Source organism: Convolutriloba macropyga, chromosome 11 (genome assembly GCF_964194025.1).
Source record: "Convolutriloba macropyga chromosome 11, txConMacr16.3, whole genome shotgun sequence".
In the NCBI taxonomy this organism is placed as follows: Eukaryota; Metazoa; Xenacoelomorpha; order Acoela; family Convolutidae; genus Convolutriloba; species Convolutriloba macropyga.
Window position 1 is genome coordinate 7,876,978 of NC_134478.1, and position 27,095 is coordinate 7,904,072.

The 27,095-nt window shown below is 36.2% G+C and overlaps 1 protein-coding gene across 5 annotated transcripts in view; it reads left to right on the forward strand.

Annotated features, from left to right (window-relative positions):
- The window catches only part of LOC142349637 (synaptic vesicle 2-related protein-like), a 39,892-nt gene extending 13,583 nt beyond the window's left edge, over positions 1–26,309 (forward strand). For 4 of the 5 annotated variants that reach the window (XM_075401343.1, XM_075401345.1, XM_075401342.1 and 1 more), the window contains exons 4-5: positions 7,816–7,968; positions 10,082–11,037. In XM_075401343.1, coding sequence (XP_075257458.1) covers positions 7,816–7,968; positions 10,082–10,953 — 1,025 coding nt within the window. In that variant the 3' untranslated portion in view covers positions 10,954–11,037. Of the gene's footprint in view, positions 1–7,815; positions 7,969–10,081; positions 11,038–26,235 lie in introns of those variants that run through there. The other variant, XM_075401347.1, reaches the window with a different exon arrangement.
- Positions 26,310–27,095: the final 786 nt, after the last annotated feature.

Sequence of the window (27,095 nt, forward strand, 5' to 3'; positions counted from 1 at the left end):
GTATTCCTCACAAATTCTAAATGATCCCAGAGTTCAGCATACAGGTGCCTAATTTTCGTTTTTGAACCGTATGCCAGCAAATGAAAACACTGACAAAGAGAACCAAGAAGTTTTGGATACAAGTGAAACAACTGATCCTACTGAGTTGTCAAAAGTACATGCAGACAAAATTTTTCAAAATCTCACCATCCTAGTGCCATCAAAATTTACCAGGACGGAAAAAATTGTTAACGTCATTAAAGAATCAAAAAAAGTTGTTATAGGCAAAAATGAAAATTTCATTGTTGACGGAACAGCGACTGGAATAAATGTTCCCACTTTTCTCTATGATTTGCAGCAACCAACTAAAAAAATAAATAATCCAGATTATTTCAAGATTCTAGAGGCTTTAAACATAAAAGAAGATTTGGTGATCAACGGTAATGCTAAAATTGCGATCCGGAAAAGAACTCAAAGAGTTACCAAACAAAAAAGAAAAAGAAAAAGAGCGCCAAAAAGAATCAAGCACAAAGAAACCAGCCAATTACTTACAGAGGAATCCTCAGACGCCGGAAGTGGTTTCGAAACCTCAAAGGAAGACAGAACTCAGCAAGAGGAGAAGGACTGAAGTCTTTCGACGAATGAGAAAAATTTGCTTGAATTAAAGTAAACGAAAGGTCCCGCAGCATACGGAAGCGTAAAAAATCTACAAAAAGCACAAAATTGAAACCAAGTAAAGTGAAATTGTTTCTAGAGGGTAAAAATGCCCACACAAAGCATAAGAAATACAGAAAAAGATTTCCAACACTGAACGTTATTGCTTATGACATAAACGAGATTTGGTCATTAGACTTGGCTTATGTGGATAAATTAGCAAAAGAGAACAAAGATGTAAAATATTTGTTGGTTGCGGTGGACTGTCTCTCACGTTATCTACGAGTCGAACCCTTAAAATCAAAGTACGCCACAACTACAGCAGATGCGTTTAAAAAAATGATAAAGAACAAGCGACCTAAAAAGTGTGGGTAGATGCTGGAACAGAATTTAAGGGCTCATTCAGCACTCTTTGTCAGAAAAATGATATTGAAGTTTATAAAACTTTCAGCGGGAAAAAATCAGCATTTGCGGAAAGAAATATACGATCGCTCAAATATTTGATATACAAGTATTTAGAGGACAAATGGACATGCTCGTATATTAATCAATTGCAGAGCTTTGTACAAACCATTAACTCTAGAGTCAACAGAGTAACGAAATTGGCGCCAAATAAAGTGACAAAGAAAGACGTTCCTTACGTGATATCATTAATTTTTTTAATTCAGCAAAACTAGTTCGCCGACCAAAGTTTTACGTTGGGGACTTTGTGCGAATATCAAAAGCGGATCTTCCTTTTAGAAAAGGATACAAGCAAACATTTACCAACGAAGTTTTTGAGATTTACGATATACCTACAACAAATCCCCCTACTTATAGTCTCATTGACGCATCCCAAGAGCCAGTCAAAGGAAAATTTTATGAATTAGAGTTGATCAAAGTAAGAGACAACAGTAGTGAAATAACAAAACATGAATGAATTCACCGTTCACTTAGTTTCATCAGCCTCTATGAATATTTTTCCTCAAAACACCTTGTCTTCTTTCGAAAACTATTTCAATGAAGAAATTAATTTGGAAGGGGATTGGCGAGTTGCTCTAAGTGAAATTATCTTCCCAGCAAAAATAAATCAAGTGAACAAAAAGTGATGTGAAGATATTTTCCTCTGAAGGCCTTAAGTTTTATGAGAAAAGTATTCCATTTGATGCTGTCTCCAGACCATACGGAGGAGAACGAGCTATCATTGGAATTGGCTCCTATGAAAACCGTGACCATCTTTTGAGATCCTTAAAAACAGCTACCGGATTGCCTCATTTTGACTTTCAATTTAACAAAATCAATGGATTTTTGTTCCTGTTTTTTGGTAAAAACGAAGGAATTACTTTTCCGGATAACGAAATTCCAAGCATCCTAGGTTTCAACGGTATTCATGAAGGGTCTGGTTATCATATTGGATACAAGATGTTGGACACTTTTGAAACTCTGACCATGACAGAAGACCAAGAAAAAACTTTTGTTGGTGATTATCCTTTTGATTTGTCTGCAGGGAAGCAACCGATTTTTATTTATGTTAACATAATTGAGTATCAATACGTAGGCGATACTAAAGCTCCTCTTAGACGAGTCATTGATTCAAAACAACGCCTGAAAAACGGTAGCCCCTGCGAAATAGAGCCAACACACAGAATTGTCTTCAGCAACTTGGAATACAAAAAGTTATTATCAAAAAATTTTCAGTCAATTGAAATTCAATTGCGGACAGAAACCGGACAATTAGTTCCATTCGCTGGAACAGGGAAATTTATTTTGACATTAAATTTTAAAAAATTCGACTAAATGGAAGCCTACTATCAACAGCAGTCGGTATCACCATACTTTTCAGGACACTATCGCCAACGAGGAATTGGTTTTGGGGCTTTAGCAGCAGGTATTGGCAGAGCCGCATTACCGATTGCAAGAAAGTTTCTTTGGCTTGTAGCCAAAAAGATTGTACGTGAATTAATTGTTCAAGCAGCTCCTGAATTGGTAGAGGTTGTTACAAAGAAAAAGTCTCCAAAACAAGCAATAAAATCGACTGTGCAAAAGACTGTAAGAAAACAAGTGGGCGGATCAAAAACAGGAAGAATGCGTAAGTTAAAAACCAACGGTGAAAAGCCAAAACAAGGCATTCGTAAGAAGAAGCCTTTGACGAGAAGTCGGTCAAATTTCTTTTCTAAAGTTGAAAATGATTACTAATTTACTGCCCGCAGAGGCAACACACACCATATTTGATTTATTTGTAAAACAGCCTCTGCTTATTACTTTTGACAATGCTTTTTCTCAAAAAGTCGGACCATCATATTCCCCGGACGGTCCAATGCTTGAGTTTGAAGTTTTGGGCGATAGGAACAATTTCATAGATTTACAAAAATTTCTCCTTGAAATTAAATGCAAAATCTCCCGAAACAATGACGGCGATTTAAGGACAGGAACTGATGCTACAAATACAGACGCACCATACTTTAGCAACAACGCATTACATTCTTTATTTTCAGAATGCACTGTATCTGCTAACGGTGTTAAAATTTCGAACACAAACGGAAATTATGCGCACAAAGCATTCATTGAAACGGAATTTTCTTCGGGAAAAACTGCAAAAAAACACATGGCTAGCTTGTCAGGGATATTATTACGAGGATGAGCCAGCTAAAATTGATGGCACCGACGGTCGCGTGGACGACGTAGCGGCCAGAAAAGCTCTTGTTGCTAATTCCCAGGAAAATTATTTTATTGGAAAGCCGGCGAGTGATATTTTAACTTGTGATAAACACCTCCTTAGTGGTGTTACTCCGCGAATTTCATTTAGAAGGTCTACAAATGATTTTGCTGTAATTTCAGAGTCAAACAAACATTACAAAGTTAAAATAATTGAGGCTAATCTCTACGTTAGAAAAATGACAATAGCGGATCAAGTTTTGACGGCAATTGAAAAAACTCTACTAAAAACACCTGCCGTGTATCGCTATACAGAAGTATTGCCACGAACTTTTTTAGCTACAACTGGAATAAGAAGTTGGAGCCATGAGGATATTTTATCGAAAGAACCTGTACGACGTATGATCATTGCAATGGCAACAAATCAAGCATACCTCGGAACTAATCGCACTAATCCTTTTCACTACCAGAAATTCAATTTGAGCCAAATTGTTGTTTGTAGAAATGGTCAATCTATTGTTGGAACTCCGGTCTCAACAACTTTTAACCACCGCATTTACTTCAATACTCTGGAAGCCTTGGATTTTCTTGACAAAGGTGGGCATGGCATAAACTGGACAATTATCCCAACCATTTTATTCTAGCTTTTGATTTAACTTCAACGCAAGAGGCGTCTCATGATTTCATTCATCCAGAACTTACGAATTGCTCAATTTCAGTTCAACTTACATTTGACGGAGCATTGGCAGCCAACGTAGAAATTTTATTTCTGGGCGAAAGAAGTTCAACGTTTTATGTTAATTCTGAACGAAAGGTGACGAAAAACTCAATTATCACCTACCCCACCGATGGAAAGTGATGAATTACGCTATTTGTTGGGAAAATGTATTCAATTAAAATATTGTTTTTACGGAGTTTTTGCAGCGGACAATTTCCCAAAATTAACAAAAGAAGGCTTTATTATAGTTAATGCTTCACCAGCGCAATATGAGGGAAGTCATTGGATGGTTATTTTGTTTCACGAAAACAAAGTTTATTTGGCTGACCCGCTTGGAATCCCGATACAAAACTACCAAATATTGTATTCCCGTCTGGTACAGTTTTACAATGAAGTAATTCAAGTACTCAAACTTACGCCACTTCAAAATCAAAACTCAAAACTCTGTGGACTTTTTTGCATCTATATTGCGCATGTGATGTTCGGTTACGAATATCCTTTGTTGTTGAATATGAACGATACTGATTTGTTACGCTTTGCTAATCATATGCTCTAACATTTTTAATTAACGTTTTTTTGCTCAATTCTTTCCTCAAAGACAACAAAAAACACAATTATTAATTAGAACATTTCGATTCCATATTAAAGTTTAATAAAATCAATCTATTGTCAACATTCAAACAACCATAGCCACTATTTAATATATCAAGTATTTTGGAAAGCTCACCGTACAGACCACCATTATAAATACTATAGAATCTATCAATCGTACAATTAGGCAAAAAGTCAGTTTGAGTTTGAACACTATTAGTAAAAACATAATCAACGTTAGGTAGTTTTCTCTTAGAGTTTGCAAAGTTCAATTGGTGTTGCTCGTTGTATTTCACCGCTTCGTCAATTTTGTTCATTATTACTCCCCAAAAACCTGTATTTGCTGAGTTAGTTTTAATAAGTAGTTTGAAACAGGTGAAGAGACAAGGTATAACGAATGGTTTGGATGCTGTAGACTTGAAAGAATCAGGAAGTTGATCATTGGAGGCAATAACATGATAATGAGATCCAGGTACTTTACAAAAATTGTCATTCATATGCAGGCTGTAGGCAAAGTTCTTTGTTACGCTGTGATCAAATATAGGCTGATTTCGACATATAAAGTAACGATATTGTTTTGGAAAACTGGCGAAAACATTCCGGTGTGCGCTCAACCATTGCCTCCACCATTTTGCTAATTAAATTTCTTTGTCACTTTCAGTTGCTTTATTTGTTATTTTTTGTCGTGCTTTTTTTGCTCTTCCACTTTCGCACTGAGTCTTTTCCTCGAGATCACTTTCACAACCAGATCGTTGCTTTCGTTTGTTTTTCTTTGCAGTTCCTCGAGACGATAGATCTTGAATCGTTTTTATTTTCTGGCCGAGAAGATCGAATTCAGCAGCTGCAAGAGTTTTTCTTTGGTTAAAACGAAATTCCTCGGAATCTTTTTTGAAGAGTCGTAGAGTATTATATGTTCCCGTTGTTTCGTATGTTTTCACTGAAGCAACAACAATTCGTTTGCTAGAGCACGAAAATTCGTGGTAAAAGTCATTATTATCGTTAAAGGAAAGTTTTTCAGTCATAACTTTCTTTCCGTTGTGGACAAGAAATACAATCTTATTGGAATCAACACGCAGTAAGAGAAATTTTAGGAAGCACGGCTTGCTTTGAATTGAATCGTATAGAAAATGAAATACAATACAACTAATTAAGACCAATTTTCCTCACTTTGGCTTTACATGGTCGACTGCACAGTTATGCTAAAAATAGAACTCAAACTCAAACTTAGCCTAGTTTTTTGGTTGCCACACCCAAGTTTTGTCTACCATGTTGTGAAGTCATACAAGAACACTTCAAAGAAGTCTTCGTAGATACATAAATGTGTTAATCACCGGCAAAATTGCCCAAATCATGCCTTTTTTTGTTCTTAAACTCTCACACTTTTTTATCCACAATTTCAGCGCACATAATTAAAATGACCTTGCACACTAAAAACTGTACAATTGGGTGTCAGCTACGTTAGTCGACTGTTCTTTTATAACATTTGGTTTGCAAAATAGTGATAGTTTTAAATAAAAAACATAAAAAGTGACAGAAAAAGACATATACTCAGCACTCAATTAATCACTATTATTTTTTTCGCCAAGCTGTTAAATGACTAAATTTCATTGCAAATTGCATTTCAACTACGAAACATTACTTTATTATACATTCTACGGCCAAGAAACATCCATTTTTTCACTTTTTTGAAAAAAAAAAGCCGAAAAATAACAAAACTTTAACAAAAAGTAACATGAGAACAACACCCAATTACTCTTTATTAATTGTTCGAGCAAACTTTCACCTTATAACACTTTGTTGCCCACTCCCATATAACTAGCATAGAACATTTTATTCTACATTATTACCTCAAAAATTAACAATTTCTTCACATTTTTGGCCATTTTTCATCAAAAAATACAAAAAATGTAGTTACAAGTTATCACTAAATAATATTTAATATAAACCCGATTCCTTGACAGTATTTCTCGTACCGTATTTTAGCAGTTTTTTAATTGTATAAAAATGCTTATTGGCGGCGAAAAAACAATTTTTTTTAACTTTTTACTACCAAAAAACACCAATTTTTCGACTTTTTTTCAAAATTTTGTCTGTTTTTGACTCAAAGTGGCTTCAAAAATACACCTTAAGCGCTCCACCCAAACTTTTTTTAACCCGTAATTCTACCAAAATTCAATTTGCCCCCATATCAAGCACTTCCCGACACAGTAATGAAGCGATAAAATCACTTTTTTAGCCGATTTTCAGACAAATTTTACACCCCAATTTCTTCAATTTTTCAGCCAATTTTTAACGATATTTTGTCCCCCATTCACTCTCATGCGCTATTTTCAGTTCGAAACTCTACTTGAAACTTCTCTCCAGGCTTGAAATTCAACAAACTTCCAATTTCAATACTTCGCACTTGCTTGTTAATTCAAACATATGGGCAATAAAACCCATGAAATTAATACCACTTGTGCGGTCTCAGACTCGCAAAACTATTAAAATTCTTACATTGGAACAGAAACTTATCAATTTTAAACTATCTTTTTTCTTCCCTCACCTCAGTATTCCATCAGGTTAGTCACTTTCGCTTTTCAGTCCTTCATTAGTCTCATTAGACTAGAAAAAGGATTCAGAATTTTCAAAAAAATTTCAAAATTTTCGAAAAATTTTACAAGTTTCACTCATTCACCGCACCAACTTTTTTCCAAAAAATTTACAAGTTCCAACACTCTCACAACACCAAATTCACAAAAAATTACAAGTCTTTGCAAACCACGAAAAACAAAATTTTCGAAAAATTTTCGAAAAATTTTCGAAAAATTTTACAAGTTTCACTCATTCACCCCACCAGAAATTTTTCTAAAAATTTTACAAGTTCCACCACTCTCACAACACCAAATTCTCAAAAAAAATTACAAGTCTTTCTCAACCTCGATAAACAAAATTTTCGAGAAATTTTACAAGTTTTCGAAAAGGATACCTAAAAAAGGCCATGCCTGTATTGTAACGGGGGGGGGGGGGGGGGGGGGGGGGGGACAGGTCCCCCCGTTACAAACCAGGCATTTTCACTACTACTCTGGACGACGTTTTGGTTGCACCTTCTTACCCAAATTCCACTTTGGTCTTTTTGATCTGACCCAGGACAAATTTCGGCCTTTTTGCGTTAAGCCATGCATGAAGTTCGATCTATCTGGACAGATATACCAGTTTTTATTTAAAAATTTGGAACTTAATTAGGTTTTATTTCACAGGTGCGACCACCATCATACAGCCGGCAATGTATGAACTGATTCCAACTGAGCACCACTGGACTTCGTTTGTAGTCGGGAATGAGTGTGCAGGCGCAACAGCCAGATCAATTGTGATTCTCGTTGCATACTTGGTCTTCAACGAGCACGCGTCGGGTAAATACTTAGAACAATTTGCTATTTTTGAAGTCACTTCGCTCCAGTGGACAAATCTTTGGATTTTAAACATAAGAATTTGTCGATATCGTCGTAATTTGCCGGCTAAAGTGACAAACTTTGAAATTCTTATGATGTCATTGACGTTGCCATTTGGTAGTTACCACAGCAAACATTGTCATATAAATTGGTGCCAGCATGCATAGACGTGTGTATGTCGTAGAGTTAACGAATGGAATTAACGACGAGCTTGAATGGTTGAAAATAGCATCTTCATGCTCAACCAAAATTTTTGAGTTCTATTCGAAAATTTTATTTTTTTTCCTGAAAATTCTATGAGCATTATGAAAACATCATGTTCATCCCATTTTCAGAAAAAAATGCATGCTTTCTTAGTTTATACTGAACATACTTGGCTAACAAAGTACCCTTAGGTCACTCTGATTCAGTACTGAATCGTCGATATACTATTGGGATGTACTGATTCAGTAATGAAAGTCTATGACACTCGGGTCCGGGTGACTATGAGAATTGTTCTGACCATTATATCATATAAATATTTACACACACACGCACGCGCACACACACACTTACCCACACATACCCTCACAAACTCATATACACATACATACATGCACGCACACACACACACACACACATATCCACACATACCCACACAAACACATAAACACACATACCCACAAATACCCACACAAACACATATACACACATACCCGCACATACCCACACAAACACATATACACACATATATGCACACGCACACACACAAACACACACACACACACACACACCCACACATACCCACACAAACACATATACACACATACCCACACATACCCACACAAACACATACCCACACATACCCACACAAACACATATACACACATACCCACACATACCCACACAAACACATATACACACACATATATGCACGCACGCACGCACACAAACACACACACACCCACACATACCCACACATACCCACACAAACACATATACACACATACCCACACATACCCACACAAACACATATACACACATATATGCACACACACACACAAACACACACACACACACACACCCACACATACCCACACAAACACATATACACACATACCCACACATACCCACACAAACACATATACACACATACCCACACATACCCACACAAACACATATACACACATATATGCACAAACACACAAACACACACACACACACCCACACGTACCCACACAAACACATATACACACATACCCACACATACCCACACAAACACATATACACACACATATATGCACGCACGCACGCACGCACGCACGCACGCACGCACACACACACTCACACACACAAACACACACACACACACACACACACACACACACACGCGCGCGCGCAATAACATATACACACACACCAGACCACCACACACGCGCTTAGACATTAAATACCTGGTTTCGTCGATACTTCTTTTTGTCGCGCACTTTTTCAAATGATAAGCCCGCAATATGGAAACATTGGCCCGCATAATCGAACCATAATCCCGATAGGTCTGGTTAAATCGCGTTAGTTCGAAACATCAGAAACTAATTCAAGTCATAAGTCCACAAAAACGCGATAACAGAGCGAGTTGATTCATAGTGCCAGTAATTTTGCTTCATTGCCCCGCTAAGTTTTTTTTTCAATTTTTGTATTTCAATTCTTAGAAATATAGCTCAAATAATCCGAATGGGCGGACAGATGTTAAAGCAAAGAGCACTGCAAAATGTTGGGAGTGTGTCAAAAAAATTTTTTTCCTTGAGGGCCACGAAATTGGTTGCAAGATTTTGTATGTCTATTGCTTTTTTTTTGTTGTTTTTTTTAAGTTTTAAAGGACTTACAGAAAAAAACAATAACGAATATAAATTAGTGATGATCCTTTGTTTGGCAATTCATCTGTTATCTTTGGGGATTTATATCGCAGTTTCCTCAGTTATTGTTTCCATATATAGCCTGACAGACGAAAAAAAATCATTTTTCTGAGCTGTTTTTCAATACCATCAAAAGTCATGGGACTTATTTACTTCATACCTGAAAATTTAATTTGTTTCAGCTTATGCGTGGAGAGTCTACTTGTTCATTATGAGCATACCTGCTTTGCTTCACATTGCTATTGTGGCTCTATTCATGTACGAGACTCCTAGATATCTCTTATCTAAGGGAAAAACGGAAGAAGCCATTGACGTGCTCCAAAAAATAGCCCTGAAAAACGGCCGGAATCTGCCCGAAAACTTAGACCTCGTTTTAGAAAGCGAACTGGCTGGAGATAATACAGATTTGTCATTTTATCAAAAAATAACAATGGCGCTCAAAAACGGGCATATTAGACGAACGATAGCTGGGAATATAATGATCGGAATTGCCGTTCGATATTTTGTTACCAACATTCATTTTGTAAAAACTGAGCTTATTTTTCTAAATGGTCAAACAAACGCGGATTATTGCGACGGAGCACGAGAAAAAACTTACTTTTTAGAAGGGCGAGACTATTTATTTTTACTAGTTTGTCAAGCGTCTTCCGATATTGTTTCTTGTGTTTGTTTATCATTTCAAAACAGACTTAAAATTGGGCTACGTTTGATGGGGGTTTTAAGTTATGGGTTCTGTTTTCTAATTTTATCATTTCTGTTTATGTGCCCCAATGCGTGGGTTGCAGTAGTTATAATATCAATTGTTCAGATTTTCAATTATAATATTATAGTTAAAGTTATGCTAACTTTATCTGGGTTGCTGCCGACGAACATCCGGACAACTTTGATGGGAATTTCAGTTTTCGTTATCTATCTACCTCTTCCAGCTATGCCCTATGCAGTCCAGACACTGGCAAAATTGTCTTTACATTACGTCACTGGGCTTAGTCTTGGATTTTGTGTTCTTGGTTTTGTTGGATCGGCCATTTTGCCCAATAAAATTTACGCCAATTGATAATTGTAGTTGCAATAATGTTTATTTGAAAGAGTTTGTTTGTACCTGGAATTGTATTTTTGTTAATTTGACTGTTCAATATTGTGGTATTACATTCAAGAGCTAAGCAACCAAGTTTGTGGTTAGCAAAAGGATAGCAGACAATTTTTGTTGCCACATTCTTGAAAAAAAATGGGAGAACTTTATGCGAGCCCCACTTTTTATTCAATATTTTTTTTTACTTTTTTTAGGGCATCACAGACTAATATATGTGGGATCAACAACAATTTCTCTTCTCTGTGTTTAGATTTGCACTAAAAAGAGAAATTTCACAAACTTTGCTTTTTTTGTAACAAATTTTACAGCAATTTTTGGCGGCATTTCAAGTCAGTTTAGCTCAAATTTTAGTTAAAACTGTCCTAATTTTTCTTCCCATATAACATCAGCTACGGGTTTTTCTATGACTTCCCAGAGATATCATTCCATTGCCATCCTAAAACTGTATGTGTCCAGAGTTGAAATACATCAAATATTGAAAAAAAATATGTGCAGCAATTTATGTAAATTTAGGATAATTTTTGGTCAAATTTCTCTGAATTTTAATATTATTTCGGAGATTTCAGATAACTCGCAACTATTCGATGGTGTCTCAAGAAAACAATTGTGTTATGCTTCTAACAATAGAATTTTCCACAATTCAAAAATGTATAAACAGAATTTTTAGACCATAAATAAAATTCCGATATGAACTATGTGGAATCACTTATCACTTAAATTTGTTAAATACGTAAAACTTTAAAAAGCAAAAAAAAATTAATAAACAAAGTCCAGAAAAACTGATGAAGCAAAACCAAAATAATTTTTGTCACACAAAACTGGTATTTAACTGGTTGTTTTCGCCTAATTTTTTTACTATTTAAAAAAAACTGTCGTAAAATAAACGAATTTCATCGAAATGGGAAAGTCAGACTTGTTTGCTATATAATTTCAAATATGTTGATATGATTCATCTTATTTTTTCAAAGGTGACTGTGGGTATATTTTGGGCTGGACCGAGGCTCATGTCAACCTTCTTGTTCTGTTAATGCAAAGCATATAATTTATCACCCCAATTTGAACAAAATTGAGATTACTGTGTGGAATTGGTTAAAACAAACAGGTTGAAATCTGATATTGAGCATTCTGAAAAATTAATTAGTTGTAAAGTTTTGGAACTATTTTTGCGCACCTTCACTAAGTAAAGAAAAACAACGTATTTGAGCAGTGTAAGTTGGAGTAAAATCATGTTCTTATTTGCTAAACAAACAAAAGCAAAACTTGCTTTTCAAAGTCTTTAAAATTTCAGACAGACAAAGAATGAAGTGCAGAGAGTCCGTACGCAGCTAGTTCAATTTTATTACAGCAGAAAAAGGAAAAAAAGCCTTTGCAACCAATTGTAGTTTTAGTTCGGAAATCCTCACAAAAACATCAAAAATGGACGTCTAAAAGCGCAATTGATATGAGAAATTGGAACTGTGGGTTCCCAAGGAGTAACGAGAAGTAACCGCACTTTGGTAGGGGATTAATTTTTGTTTTCAGGAACTGTATTATGGGTAATCTAATCAACAAAAAAATGAACGTAAACAAGCGCGAAAACAAATTGCAGCAGAGAGAGAAGGCCAACGCTGAGGCGGAGAAGCTAGTTTTCAGTGCGAGAAAATTCGAGTTATATAGTGAGTTCTTGGTGAAAGAACATGGTTGCAAAGTTGCAGTGAATGAAACCGCAAATTTAGCTAACGTTATTGTTTGAGAGTACATTAAGTTTCTGCCGAGTAATGCATCTACTGGGAGACAGAAAATATTTGAGTTATTTGGGTTGGAATGCCGATTGAATGAAGTGTGGATACTTGCAGATAGATTGGTAGGAAATTTCTGGACTTAGACTGAGTCCTTAATTTTTGTTTATAGAAGAATTAATCTTGGAATGCTGAAGTTATTCAATTACATGTTCCTGGTTTTTACTTTGCTTCTGCTGCTGCTGCTGCTTTTTCTGCTGCTTCGGCCGCCGCTGCTGGTTTCACATTTTTTATTTCACTTATCATGAGCGCCTTTTTCAGAGTCGAGAGAACTACTTTTGTGAACAATCTCAAACCAGAAAAACAAACCACCAAATAACTCACAAAAGTACAAACCACAAAACAAAACAAGCGGCGCCAATTAGAAGCCTTCTAACGGCAAAATTACAAAACTCTACAGTAGCGCTCCTGGTTGAGATCTCCTGTAAAAAGGCCAAATGGTCAACACAATTCCATTGAGCTGTCGTGAATTTGTGGGTATTCTCCAATGATTCTAGCCGCCCACAGTCTCAAGAGAAAAAAACAAAAGAAACTCAAATTTGGTTCATCTGAATAGTCAGTGCTGTGAACTAGTAAGATTACTTTAATAAAATTTTCCGTGCAATAAATATGAAAATATAGCTAAGGGTTTCTAATCGGGAGCTGTCAACTGAATCAATCACCTAACCCAGGTTAAAGGAATGTATAGGATGGCTAAAATGACAAAAAGTAGTCAGAAATCTTAAGATAAGGATAAGCATTAGTAAGTTTGAAAAAATTTGTTAACTTTTATGAGAAGGTGGAAAGAATTTTGTCTGGGAGTTATGTCTGTTATTTGATTCTGCTTTTTGTGGAAACAATCTACACAATTGTGTTAAACACTATTCACTTTTTTAATTCAACATGTATTTATTTTTATTGTTTTTCATATTTTGTAATCGATGAACTATTTTTGTGTCAATTTTGATTTACTGGGAGCATTATAGGAGTGATTAACACTAACGTAGTCTATTTAATAACAGATTGCTTTGAAAAGAACATTGATACGCCAAAAATACTTTAATAATCAAAGAAAATGCGCAATAAATATTTATTTTTCGGGAGAATAATTAATAGTCTAGGAGGGCGGAGTGTGGAATTGGTTACTAAATACAGGTTGAAACCTAACTTTGAACCATGGGAAAGATTAAGTAGAGTGTGAATTGGGGAACTAATTTTGGGCATATTTACGAAGTAAACAACCAGAAAGGACGTCAGAAGTGGAGGATGAAAAGAAATCTAGTTTTTATTTGCAAAACAAACAAAAGGAAAACTTTATTTCAAAGCCTTTAGGTTTTCAGGAAGACAAAGAATGAAATACAGAGGGTCCGTACGCAGTTGTTCCAATTTGATTACAATAGAAAAAGGAAAAATGACCTTTGCAACCAATGGTAGTTTTAGTTCGGAATTCATCCCAAAAACGTAAAATATATAGACTTACAATTGCTACCGAAAACACTGACTGTGGTTTCCTTGAGGGTAACGACCAATTGTTGCTTTGAACTCTGACTAAATGTTATATGTGTTATCTAATCTACAACAGAGTATGCAAATCAGCACTAAAAAAGCAGGACCACATAAAAGAGAAAGAGAACGCTCAAGCGGAGCAGTTGGTTTCCCGTCAGAGACAATGATAGTGAATTATTTGTGAAAGAACACATCTGCGTTCATGAAGTGGATAAAATTGCAAATTTAGCTATAGTTACTGTTTGAGATTACTGTAATTTTCTGCCGAGTAATGGAGCTACTGGGGTCCTTTTTTAGGGCTAGAAAGCCGATGGAATGAAGTGTGGATACTTGCGGATAGATTGATAAGACATGTTTTGACTTAGACTGAGCCATTAATTGGTTTTGATATCAAAATTTGTCTTCGAAAGTAGAAACTGTTCAATTACATGTTCCTGGCTATAACTTTGCTGGTGCTGATTTCACAACTATTGGTTATCATTACATTTATCCCGAGAGTATTTTCCAGCGTCGAGAGAGCAACTTTTTTGTGGGCGCAACTGACCACTCTCAAAAAGCGGACGAACTTTTGCGGTGTTTTGATAGAATTTTTGACGGCAACTGTGAACGTAGAGCAAGTAGAAGAACACTTTGAGAATAGTCCAGAGGAGACTATAAGTGTTGCGGAACGGAGAATCTAGAGAGAGCTTCAGCAACAGAGGCAGCTATTTTTGACGTACGGTTATTTTGGAAGATATTCAGGGATTTTTCATGGAACAAGGACTTTGACTGGGCTTAGTGTTGGAAGTACTAGATCAGACATATTGAGAATAGTTCTAACACAATTGCGGGAGGAAAAGTTGGCGAGGTTTGCAGCCTAGACTGCAACCTGAGTAGAACACTCGGTCGATGGTAGGATTTGGGCTAAAGAAACCTGTCCCCCCTCCTGGATGTGAAGTTTGGGAGGTTTGGTGGGAGTTCTTTTTGGATTCTTGTGAAATTTGGACACAAGACAAAATGAAGAGGATTTGTCAAAGAATCTTTGTGGTCGGTTAGGTGACGCTTTTGACTTATCTGGCACACGAAATTTGGCGGTTATTAGTACAACAAAAATAATGACTGAATGCATTGCTGGTCGATGATTTACACGGTTGCAGAAACGAGAATTGAAGGTTTCAAAAAACACACGGAAGATACAGTTTTCACTGATTGTTGTGAGTTTATCGATGACGACCGTTTCTCCGATAGCGTCAAAAAAGTTTATTTTGGTTGTATGGATGGCCATGTTGTTTGTTCCCAACAATGCTTACATAATGTTTCGCTTTCGACAGCATAGGTTATGTTAAGCGGCAATTTGATTGCAACTGAATCACGACAAGTTTCTAGCAGGCATCTCAACAGACCGGTTAACTTGATTTGAGCCGAAGTTCATTGGGATTCAAATGTGAGAACTTAGAAAAAATTTTGTAACATTCCCAGCAGGAAGTACGATTCGGAAAATAACAAAGAGTTGTGAAAACACGCCTTCCACATTAAACATTAATGACGTCGAAACGAGAGCAAAAACGAAAGTGTCGCTACTCCGTTATGTGTTTTTTGGGTTAGTAAGCCGATGGAATCGAGTGTGGATATTTGCGGATAGATTGATAGAAAATAGTTTGACCTAAACTAAGCCATTAATTGGTTTTTATATCAAAATTCAGCTTGGAATGTTGAAGTTATTCAGTTACATGTTCCTGGCTATAACTTTGGTGGTGCTGGTTTGACAATTATTGATTAATATTACTTTTGTCCGTGCATTTTCCAGCGTCGAGAGAGCAACTTTTTTTTGGACGCAACTGACCACCCTCAACAAGTGGACGAACAGCCGAACAAACTTTTCGGAGTATTGATAGAGTTTGGGCCCAATTAGAAGCCTCCTAACGGCAAAAATACAAAAATTCTATAAAAGGGCTCCTGTAGTTAAGATCTCTTGTTAAAAGGGCAATTGTTCAACACAATATGAAGAGAATACACGAGTCGAAGGAATTACCTAGAGACTTGCAACAAGCCCTTCAAGATAGCAACTGTGGATGTACAGCAAGTAGAAAATATTGAAGAGAAAAGTCACGAGGAGACTATGAGTAATGCCGAACGGAGAATTTTGAGAGAGCTTGAGCAACAGAGGCAGCTATTTTCGAGGGACGATTAATTTGGAAGACAGCCAGTGATTTTTCTTAGAGCAAGGAATCTAACTAGGCGTAATCTTGGAAGTACCAGATCAGATATATTGAGAATAGTTCTAACACAAGGGCGGGAGGAAAAATTGGCGAGGTTTGCAGCATAGACCGAAACCTGAGTAGAACACTCGGTCGATGGTAGGATTTGGGCTAAAGAAACCTGTCCCCCCTCATGGATGTGAAGTTTGGGAGGTTTGGTGTGAGTTCTTTTTGGATGCTTGTGAAATTTGGACACAAGGCAAAATGAAGAAGATTTGTCAAAGAATCTTTGTGGTCGGTTAGGTGACGCTTTTGACTTATCTGGCACACGAATTTTTGCAAATCCAACCAATAAAATTTGTGTTTTGACTTCTCGGGAAACGTTGTTTTTTTGACGTAACACCGTTTAATTTTCCGCAGATCTACGAGGAGGCTTATGAAAGATAGGATACTTGACAGAAAAAACGAAAAATGATCAAACGGTTTTAATGTGTGAAAAGAACAAACCAGTGTTCCAGAAAAGCTGATGACAGTATAGAGTTACAGAGAATACCCTTGACTCACAAATTGTAAAAGATAGAAATGAACTCAACAACTGATATTGTCAAATCAGATATGAAGGAAAAGTCTGCAAAGATTACTTGAGTGGTAAAACCGAAATTTGGCCGTTATCAATACAACAAAACCAATGACTGAATGCATTGCTGGTCGATGAGTTACACGGTTGCAGAAACGAGAATTGAAGCTTTCAAAAAACACACGGAAGATACAATTTTCACTGACACTGGTGTTTATCAATTACGAGCGTTTCTTCGATAGCGTCAACAAAGATTATTTTGGTTGTATGTATGACCATGTGATTTGTTCCCAACAATGTCTAAAATAATGTTACGACTTCGACAGCACAGTTTATGTTTAGCGGCGTTATTATTGCTACTGAATTACGACAAGTTTCCAGCAGGCGTCTCAACAGACTGATCAACTTGAATTGAGCCGTAGTTCATTGGGAGTCAAATGTCAGAACTTACAAAATTGTTTTTTTAATTTTCCCGCAAGAGGTACGTTTGGGAAAATAACCACGAGTTGTGAAAACATGACTTCCACATTAAACAATTATGATGTCGAATTGAGTGCAACGTCGAAAGTGTCCCTACTCTGGCAAACCTAGCCACAAATATATTCCCAGGAGTTGGAAAGAACACCAGATTAACGGAAAAACAACGAAAACGATCATTCGAACACTCACGAGACCCTTCGATGTAACTGTCATACCGCACAGGAAGGCAGACGGTTTTAGCACCTTCTGGTAGTAGCTAGCGACAGAAAAATTCAAAATGACTGAAGTGAATCAGAATCGAAGCCTGATCGAAGCTTTGTGTGGTTGTGGTTAGTGGATCAATTGTGGACAAGTTTCTCGATAGATGGACGGATGAAAAAATAGTGGCGATTGCGTCCCTGGTCGCTGGTAAAAACAAAGGTGGCATTGACGTGTTTGATGAGGCTTCTGGCTTAGTTGAGATGAAATTGGGTGGATCATTCTACTCAGAAGACAAGGAATTTCTGAAGGACATAAAGAAAACAAATGTAAGAAGAAAAGAACCCTGGAGCCCTGTTTGGATATGGGTGAAGCAAACTGGCCTTTGCAAGCAGATCGCATTAAATAGCTGTTATTAGACTTTAGAAACGGAAATTGAGCCCCGCTCCGTTTGCAAGTGTTGATATTCCCCCGAATGAAGAGATTATACAGAAAACTAATGGAGAGTCAAAGTTAGTAGACCAAAAGAAGGGTTCTACCGTTGAGCGTGTGAAAAATTCTATTAACAAACAGGAATCTGAAGTATTACCTATCCAGAAGGTGCAGTTTGGCGTTACGTTGCTGCCACCTTCAAAAAGATCTGTGTTAGAACTACATTTGCCAATTTATGCAGAAAACGCTGGTGCAGATGATTGCAGAAAAAATAAATTTGCAGAAAAGGTTCAGAGTTCCTAATTGCAGCAAGATGATGAACACAAGCGCTCCGCGGGTTTTGAGTTCAGTACCACAATGTTGCTGGTCGAAATCAATTGCCCATGGTCCCATCCAGACACAAAGAGAAAAAAGTACATGCGTGATCTCTCTAGTAGCCCGCCTCTTATCTCTATGCAGAAGAGTGAAAACCAGAGAAGCCTGGAGTTAGAGTACCCTGAACTGTGCAGGCTGTTAATTGGAATGAAAAGCCTCCGTGGAAAGGGGCGTTGGCAAATTTGGAGAGGTCGGATTGTCCGTTGTTGTGGAGTGTTTTGCGCAAACCGAAAACAATTTCAAGGGTTGAGACTGGAGGTGGACATCCTATCAAGCGTGGGACAAGGAAACTCAAGTTTTTAAGTGGGTCCATCTGAATTGTTTGTGGTGTGAACTAGTAGAAATACTTTAATAAAAATTTAGGGTGTCATTATTATTAAAAACACAGCAAATCGTTTCCAATCTGGAGCTGGCAACTGAATCAATCACCTAACCCACGGTAAAAGAATGTATAGGATGGCTGAAAGGACAAAAAAATAGTCAAAATGCATAAGATAAGGATGAAAGTATTAGTAAATTTGAAAAAACTTTGTTAACTGTTATGAGCAAACGAAATGATATTTTGCATTGGAGTCTGGTTTAGTTGTGTTTGCTTCACTTTTTTGTGAAAACCATCTACCTAAACGTGTTAAACATTTCAATTTTTTAACTTCAACTTGTACTTACTTTTAATGTACTTTTTATTTTGTAATCGCCGTACTATATATCATTCACTTTTGATTTTATTGCAGCCTATATTGAATGATTAACACGTACGAGGGCTTTTCAATAACCGATTGCTATAAAATGGACAGTGAAGCGTCAAAAAATTACTTTAATACTCATGTCAAACGCTGAACCACTTTTTATTTTTTGGGAGAATAATAGTCTAGGAGGGGAAAGTGTGGAATTGGTTACCACAAGCAGTTTGAGACCTGACCCTGAAACGTGTGGAAAATTAATAAGTTTGTAAAATTTGAAATCATTTTATCATATTCACGAAAAAAAACACACAGAAATGTAGGTTCCTTGTGAGTAACGGCACTTTGGGAAGAGCCATCAAATGACATTCTGGAGAAATGTAATATGTGTGATCTAATCTACAAAAGCACTCAAATGAGCGCTAAAACAAGCAGGATCAGATGGGAGATTTTGATGGGAAATTTTTGATGGGAAATTTTGATGGGAAATTTTGATGGGCATTTTTTGACTTAGACTGAGTCCTTAATTGATTTAAGAGAAGCAACTTTTTGGGGACACAACAGAACACTCTCAACAAGGGGACGCACCACCAAACAAATCTTCTGGAGTTTTGATAGGGTTTTGGGCGCTAGGTGGTCCCCAACAAAAAGCTTTCTAACAGCAAAAATGCAAAATTCTACAAACTGTGAAAAAAATTAGTGGGCAGTTATATCGCATTGAACTACAGATTACACGTACATGATCTATTTATGCATACCAAAACCAAGCTGAAACAGAAAAAAAATCGAAGGCAAAGTTTTTTGGTTACGACCTGTACTGTGTGTCCTAATAGTCTCATGTTGAAGTTACTTTGTTGAGGGACGGAAAGACATAAAAATATAAAACTTATAAAGGCTTGCAGATAATTGAAAATGATATCCAGTGAACAGACAAATAAGATTGAGGTGTCGTTAATTGTAGGTTTTCTCTAATGATTGTAGCTGCCCATTGATGGTAGGTATTCTAATGATTCTGTCCTCCAATTTTGTTTTGAAATTTGTTTATACAAAAAGCGGGTGAGATAGAATAGTGGTGACATTTTTTCATCAAGGAAAAACATTTATTTCTTCTATTTTAGATACTTCTGTTTTTCTTTTTAAGGAAAAGATATCTGGTCTTTAGCATTTGACAGTTTTTGATAGTATTTGGCTTACATAATTTGTTTTCACGCGCTTCACTTTCAATAAATAAATTTTAATTGAAAACTCATTTGGGTCCAAAAGTAATAAAACGCATAACCTCAATCACAATGAAACACTTCAACCCCTATTTTTCTATTTTCAAGAAAGCAAAAAGTTTTAATCTTTATTTGTCAATGAAAAGCTGTCTTTCTAAAATTAGTGAAAAAAAACTTTCAGACCCTGAGTCTGATTTTATCATCACCTATATACCTGCCAGGACTGCTAAAAGTTTTGAAAACTGCTTTTGTCATGATCAGTTTTGCAACGTTTTTATGTAAACAGCAAAATTTCAAATTTTGTTTATGATTTTTACGCTGCCAATAATTCGATTTTTTTAAAAAAAGAAAACAGTTGAACAAACCAAGAACCAATTCTACGTTAACACAAAAATCTTCGATGCATCAAAAATGCAAAATATTTTTTTTTTCGGAATTCAAGTTTTAGGCATGTCTAATAAATGAAAAATTCAGAAGAGCTCTCTGTAAATCTATAAACAATACGAATATATAAACTAAAGCAACCAATATATGGATAGTGAGCATTTTAAAAAAGGGATACAGAAGGGATGAAGTTTGAGGAAACGAATCATGATCATTCGTTATTTCACAATACCAGTGATTTTGTAGAAGGTAGCTCTGAAGTAGGAACTGGCCATGGAGTAAGAGTAGAAATTCATCGATCCCGTCAAAATGATGGGGAACTTCTAAAAAAAAGATTTTTGATATTGACTATATTTGTGCTCAAATTAGAACTCTGGTTATTGGTGCACAGAGCATTAAAAGTCTGAAATAAATTGTTCATTCAAAGCGGAACGCTTAAACCATTTATCGTCTTTTCCGTTTTCATTGAATAATGACAATATATTCTCACGCGATGAGATCAATTATGGACCCACGTAAGACATTGAAGCTTCTTATGGTATAATCTTGCAGTGTTTTTGATGACCCTTATACAATCTCTGTGTAATTAGTAAGAACCATGTACGATCTTTTATAGATCCTATGATTCGTAAACCTAAATTGTTAATCAATTCCCTTAGCAATGTTGCTATTTATGTTACCAATGGAACGCTAAATAGCTCTCCCGAAAAACATTTCTGAATTGAAACAACCAAATTTTGCCGCTATGTTGATTGGGAGAACGGAATAAGTTTTCTGGTATCGATAGTTCTGAAGTACACCTGCTCCATTATAGGTATACTCCTTCATTCAACAAGCTATACGTTCAACAATTTCTTTTCTTAAAAATTGTGGCGACGAAACAGGTTTTCTTGAGAAAGTTAATCAAAATTGCTTATATTTTCAGACTAGACGCAACTCAATTTTTGAAGAACGAAAGCGGTTCCACTCTCGATCTACCGTCCAGCAATTATGCATCAAAGAACGTAGGTTTTTTCATTATACCAGTCTAGGTTTGAAAAACCGTAGTTCAGGCATCCGAAGAATGATATAAATCAAAATTCGTAAATGATAAGATTTTGTGGTTCATGGCAGATTGTAGGTAAGAGCAAACACCAAAAGATCAATAAAACTGAAGAGTTTTTTTCTGCAAAAAGTAGAATGCCGAAGAACACCAAAAGAACTATCAAGGTTTCATGTCAAATTAATACTTTTCGAGACCTCAAAACAGAAACTTCAAACGTAAATTTCTAGAAAAACGGACTTAGATCCCAAAAAAATTTTCAAACACTTGGAATTAAAATAAATTTTTTGAAATTAAATGATCTCGAAAATGACTTTGATAATTATAATGAAAAATTAGTTGAATTTTTTTCTTGTGTCCTCATTTTTTAAAAATTTATCCGAGTTCATTTTTCTCAATTTTAGTTTTTTTAGGTTTTATTGTTTTGTTTGATCTGTTTTCTTTTCTGTTTACAACATTTTATCTTCTTCTTTCCTGTTCTTTTCTGCATTTCAACTGTGTCTTCCTCTCTTTTAATTTTTTCCCTAATTTGTTTTCCGCAAAATTTGCTCATAATTTTATCCTTTATGATGTGGTATTTTTAGGTATGCTTTTTTGATTTCTACTTTGTAGTGATAGAGCTGCTATAAATGAATGGATAATTAGTCCCGCGTATCGACCGCCATCTTTCAAGCGTTAATTACCACTACTCTTAGCACCCGCCAAACAAATTAACGCGCGCTTAGACTACCAACAAAATAGCATTTGAGCCTTTATTTTTTTATCTAAAAAACGGGCATCAGATTAGTCTGGATTAATCAGGACCAAATTCAAACTGGAATTAGAACTAAAAATGAGTAGATGCCGCTTATGCTGTTCAATTTGACTGACATTTGAAACCCAGTTAAATTGCTAAAAGCAAATCAGGTGCATGAGAAGAAAAACAATACATTCCTCCACAAAGTTTATGGTTTTATGAGTAGAAAAGGAAGCATTAAGGCGCCTACGCAAAAATGGAATTGGCTCAAAGGTTCCCACTTTATCACTTTTTTAAATTAAAAACACTTACATTTTCTTGAGATGAGCAGAGTTAATTCTCTCGATTTCTCGACCAACATGAAAAATAGGAAACCGCTTCTCTATGAACGTGAACGTGGTTATCAGTCCAAACAGTGCTGAGAATAATTTAATGAGAAAGAAGAAATTTTTTGTGATAGTTTTGGACTGCAGGCCACAGTCATCCTTCTTGTTTTCAACTAATTCTCTTTTAATAAATAACACGCCAGTTTAAACTAGAAAAAGACAACTGATTCATATTAAAATGAAAACAAGTTTTTGCGTCTTGTTTGAAATCAGTTCCACAATCATAGAAGACTACAATAACAACTTCGGACGGCAATAATATGAACCCCATCTTAACCCGATAAATCAGATAATTAGTAAGCGTGGAAATTGAAACTCTCAGCCCCCAATCTTTAAAATGAGACTCTAAGCACAAACAGGTTTTAGGCAAATATCTTTGCCTTCGATTTGTTTTATCTTATGTCAAGATAGATCAGCATGCATATATAGATTGCTTATTAGGTGATCTGTGGCAGCCCGCTCTAATTTGATAATTGGTGCGTTCACAGGAAAAATCAGGCCTGAATATTTGCTTTTCTTTCCGATCAGATTAAAGTAACCACTAGCACAGCAGTGAACGCACACTACAGTAAAGACAAATATCGTAGATTATATCAGTTTTCTAGCCTAAATACACTAAATACACACTAAAATAGTGACAGGCAGTTGATTCTTTAATTTTTCTAATTTGTTCTAATTTAATAATTTCTCTGCTACAAATTATCTTTTTGTGAATTCCACTTTATCATTTTTCTGGTAGATTCATTTTTCTCTTTATTCATTTTGTGTTGTTTCTCTCTCTCTTTCTCAGTCTCTCGATGTTCTTTTATCTGGTTTCCTCGCTTTTTGTGTCAATTGTGTTCTTTGAGCTCATTCTGTCATATTCTTAGACTACCTCATAGAATTCTAAATGATGTCTCCAATCTATATGATGTTTTCTGAATCAGCCTCTTTCTTTCCAACTATTTATGTTATTTTTGTGTGCTTCTCGTTTTCGCCCATGTTTTTCTTAGTTTCTTTTCCAGTTTTTAACATTTCTGATTTAACATTTAGATTTTGCTTCAATTTATTGTTCAATGTTCGTTATACGTTTTTGTGGAGTCAATGTATATTAAGCTCGGATCCATTGATGGTATCAAACTTACGCTTCAGCATACATAACTTTGTTCACAATCTATTTTTTTCTATGCCTCGAATATTTACTGAAACTGATGAAAGTTTCAGATTTGAGTTTTAAAGGTCTCGATTTTGTTGTTTTTTCTGTTTTTTTTTTGTTTTTACTTCCTCTTAAAATCAAATAAACTGATGTTATTAAAGTTGAGTTCGACTCATTAAAACTTAAAGCAGGCGTTCAAAAGAAAAAAATGCGCACTAAAAATAAATGGCGCCAGGAGTTTTCAAAACACAGGTTTGCTCTTAATTTGATCAATCGAAGTGACCAACTTTTCAGTTGTAAAAACCTGAACAACGAAAAAAATATACCGACAACAACCAGAGAAACCGTAACTTCACGGCCACTCCGAGACACTGACGTCGGCTTCCGTTTCAGAGCCCAAATAGTGCCCAAGTTGCAAGCCAGAACTGCAATCGGGGGCAGTAAGACGAATATCAGCAAGCCGAACCCTACATAGAATGCTTCTTGTTCGGTGTTAAGAACACTCGAACGATTCTGATAGTAATTGCAAGTATCAAACTGCAATGTTATTTGGAAAAAGTTTGGGTAGATTATTATCAGAGCAATTGTACAAACAACAATTGTGGTTTTGATTGCCAATTTGTCGGTTGACTTCTGTTTGTACCAAATTGGTCTGAAGACTGCCAGAAATCTGTCAAAAGCGGCGGCCGTTATCACCCAGTTAGCTGAAAAAAACATTTTATGGAAAATTTATCTTTGCAAGATTATTAGGCAGCCAAAAAACCCGAATACGTTGGTTTTAAAAAGTTGTTCGCCTTCAGTTTATAGCGCTATTTTTCTATATAGCGACAGTAAAATGACGTATATAATTATCCATAAATTTAAATGGCTTGTCATAGAAGAACGCAGGGGGTTCGGGGTTCTAAAAGTATATGCTGTGTCCAGCATTCCGGTAATTTTTAAAATTTGCGGTTGTTTGTTGAAATATTCAAGATTTTGGATCTACTCGGCCCCCACAGCCCTCTCTCACACGCGTGCACACCCCCATATTGAGGTGCAAGAACCAAAAGTTGATATGTCAAGACCAAAATACGCACAAGAGGGGCGTCGTAGGTTCAAAATTAGACAGTCTGGAAACACGAATGAACGCACGAATTTTTTCACACAGGCAACTTAGTAGGCAAAGAAGTCTGGCCATAGGCCACTTTGTACGCGCAAAGTCTGGCCATAGGCAACTTTGTACGCACGACAATCTGAACATAGTGACCCTTGAGTGCCCACAAACTTTTTGAATGGAAACAACAATGACCAAAACTGTTGACCTCATGGTTGACCAATCACTATTACTAGAGTACTCACTCAAGTTAAAGCTTTCTTCGTAGAAAATTTTAACTTAAATCGAACACGCGAACCTTTGCATCCAATATTATGCTTCTTTCAGACAATTTTACGCCTAGAGGTATTGAACCTTGATGAAGTTGAAAGAAACCACTTTTTAATAACAGGATGGCTGGCAACCCCATCAACCAAAATGTTAACCGACTACCTTTTACTACTAAATGTACCAAATTCTGAAGCCCTACATCAAAATCATCAACCAATGTTATCTATATTGAAAATGATTACATTATAAAAGTATTCTTAACAAACTTATATGATTGAAAATAAAGATAGATCTGGACATGAACGCACGAAAGTCTGGACATACGCAATTTTGAACGAACAAAGAACGCATATCGAACGAAACGCACGAAAGTATGGACAGCGGTTTTTTGTCTGGAACGGTCTGGACTTAAACATGTTCCGTCTGGGAGGGTCTGGACATCCCGACTTTAGCTCTGTCACCCCAGCCTGGGCAGCCACCCACCCACTCACACGCACACGCACACACACACACACACACACACACACACACACACACGTCAGTATTTTTATGACACTCACTGAGAAAATATGTGTTGTTATATAGCACGCTAGTATGTAAAAAATGTTACGTGTCCCCGGTTGCGTAAAATTTCTATGCCCACTAAGCAAGGGGTGAGGTATTGGGGTGGGAGAGGGGTTGCTTAAATAGAGCACATCCGAACATTTTAAGAGAATTTCCCTCAGATCACGGATCGAATGCTGTAATTACTTTCAGTATAGAAGTCGTTCAAAAAGTATACCTAACCCATGTATGTTGCAGCAAACGTGAACACTCCCAGAATTCTGCAACTCATATCTGTGATCAAATGAAGACTGATGGAAAAGAGGGGTAGAAATGCACCCAAAAGTCCACTCTCGACCACTGAGATTGTGTCTACCACTCCCAGGCACTTCATCAAAGTCTGTCCGGATGATTTCTGGTTTGATATAGGGGTTCAAAATTGTTTCTTCGTCAATAGAATTAATCATAATTGCAACAATAGAACTGAAGTCAGAACTAGTTTGATTACTAACGACCTTATTAACCTTCATTGAGAAAAGAATTGCGACATTTTGAGGGTTTTTTATTCCAAGGGGTCAAAAAGTCAATGTATTACAAAAGGTGAGTCAATCCTTTTCGGTTTTTCGACCACCACTTTTAATCAGACTGTCCCGTTGCAAAGTTACCTCTGATCAGTCAAGTTTGAGGCCACGAAAAATCGATTATACTCGATTTTGTCACTTTTTTACCACCTATATTTTAAGATTAGGGTCGTAATCCTATGTGCAAACTAAATGCACTGAGCAAATATAGTTGAAATTTGCTTCACAATTATCCTTTCCCACGTATTGTATCTTATTTATCGAAATGAACGCAAGCCTAATTGGTAATTAATTTCAAAACTGTTCCTCTCGATACCATTTGAAGACAATTAATGGTTCTGAAATTAACCATAGCACTTCCGAAAGAACATAAATTAATACTCTGAATTTGGTCTCAAGAAATTACTAATAAAACACAGGCAACAAAGTCTTAGGTTGATTACACGCTCAAAATGGTTTCGATTCTAAAAAACGCAAAATTTATAGAAATTTGCTCTTTTGGACATTTGCCACGTATTGTGTAGTTTGAGATCAGGT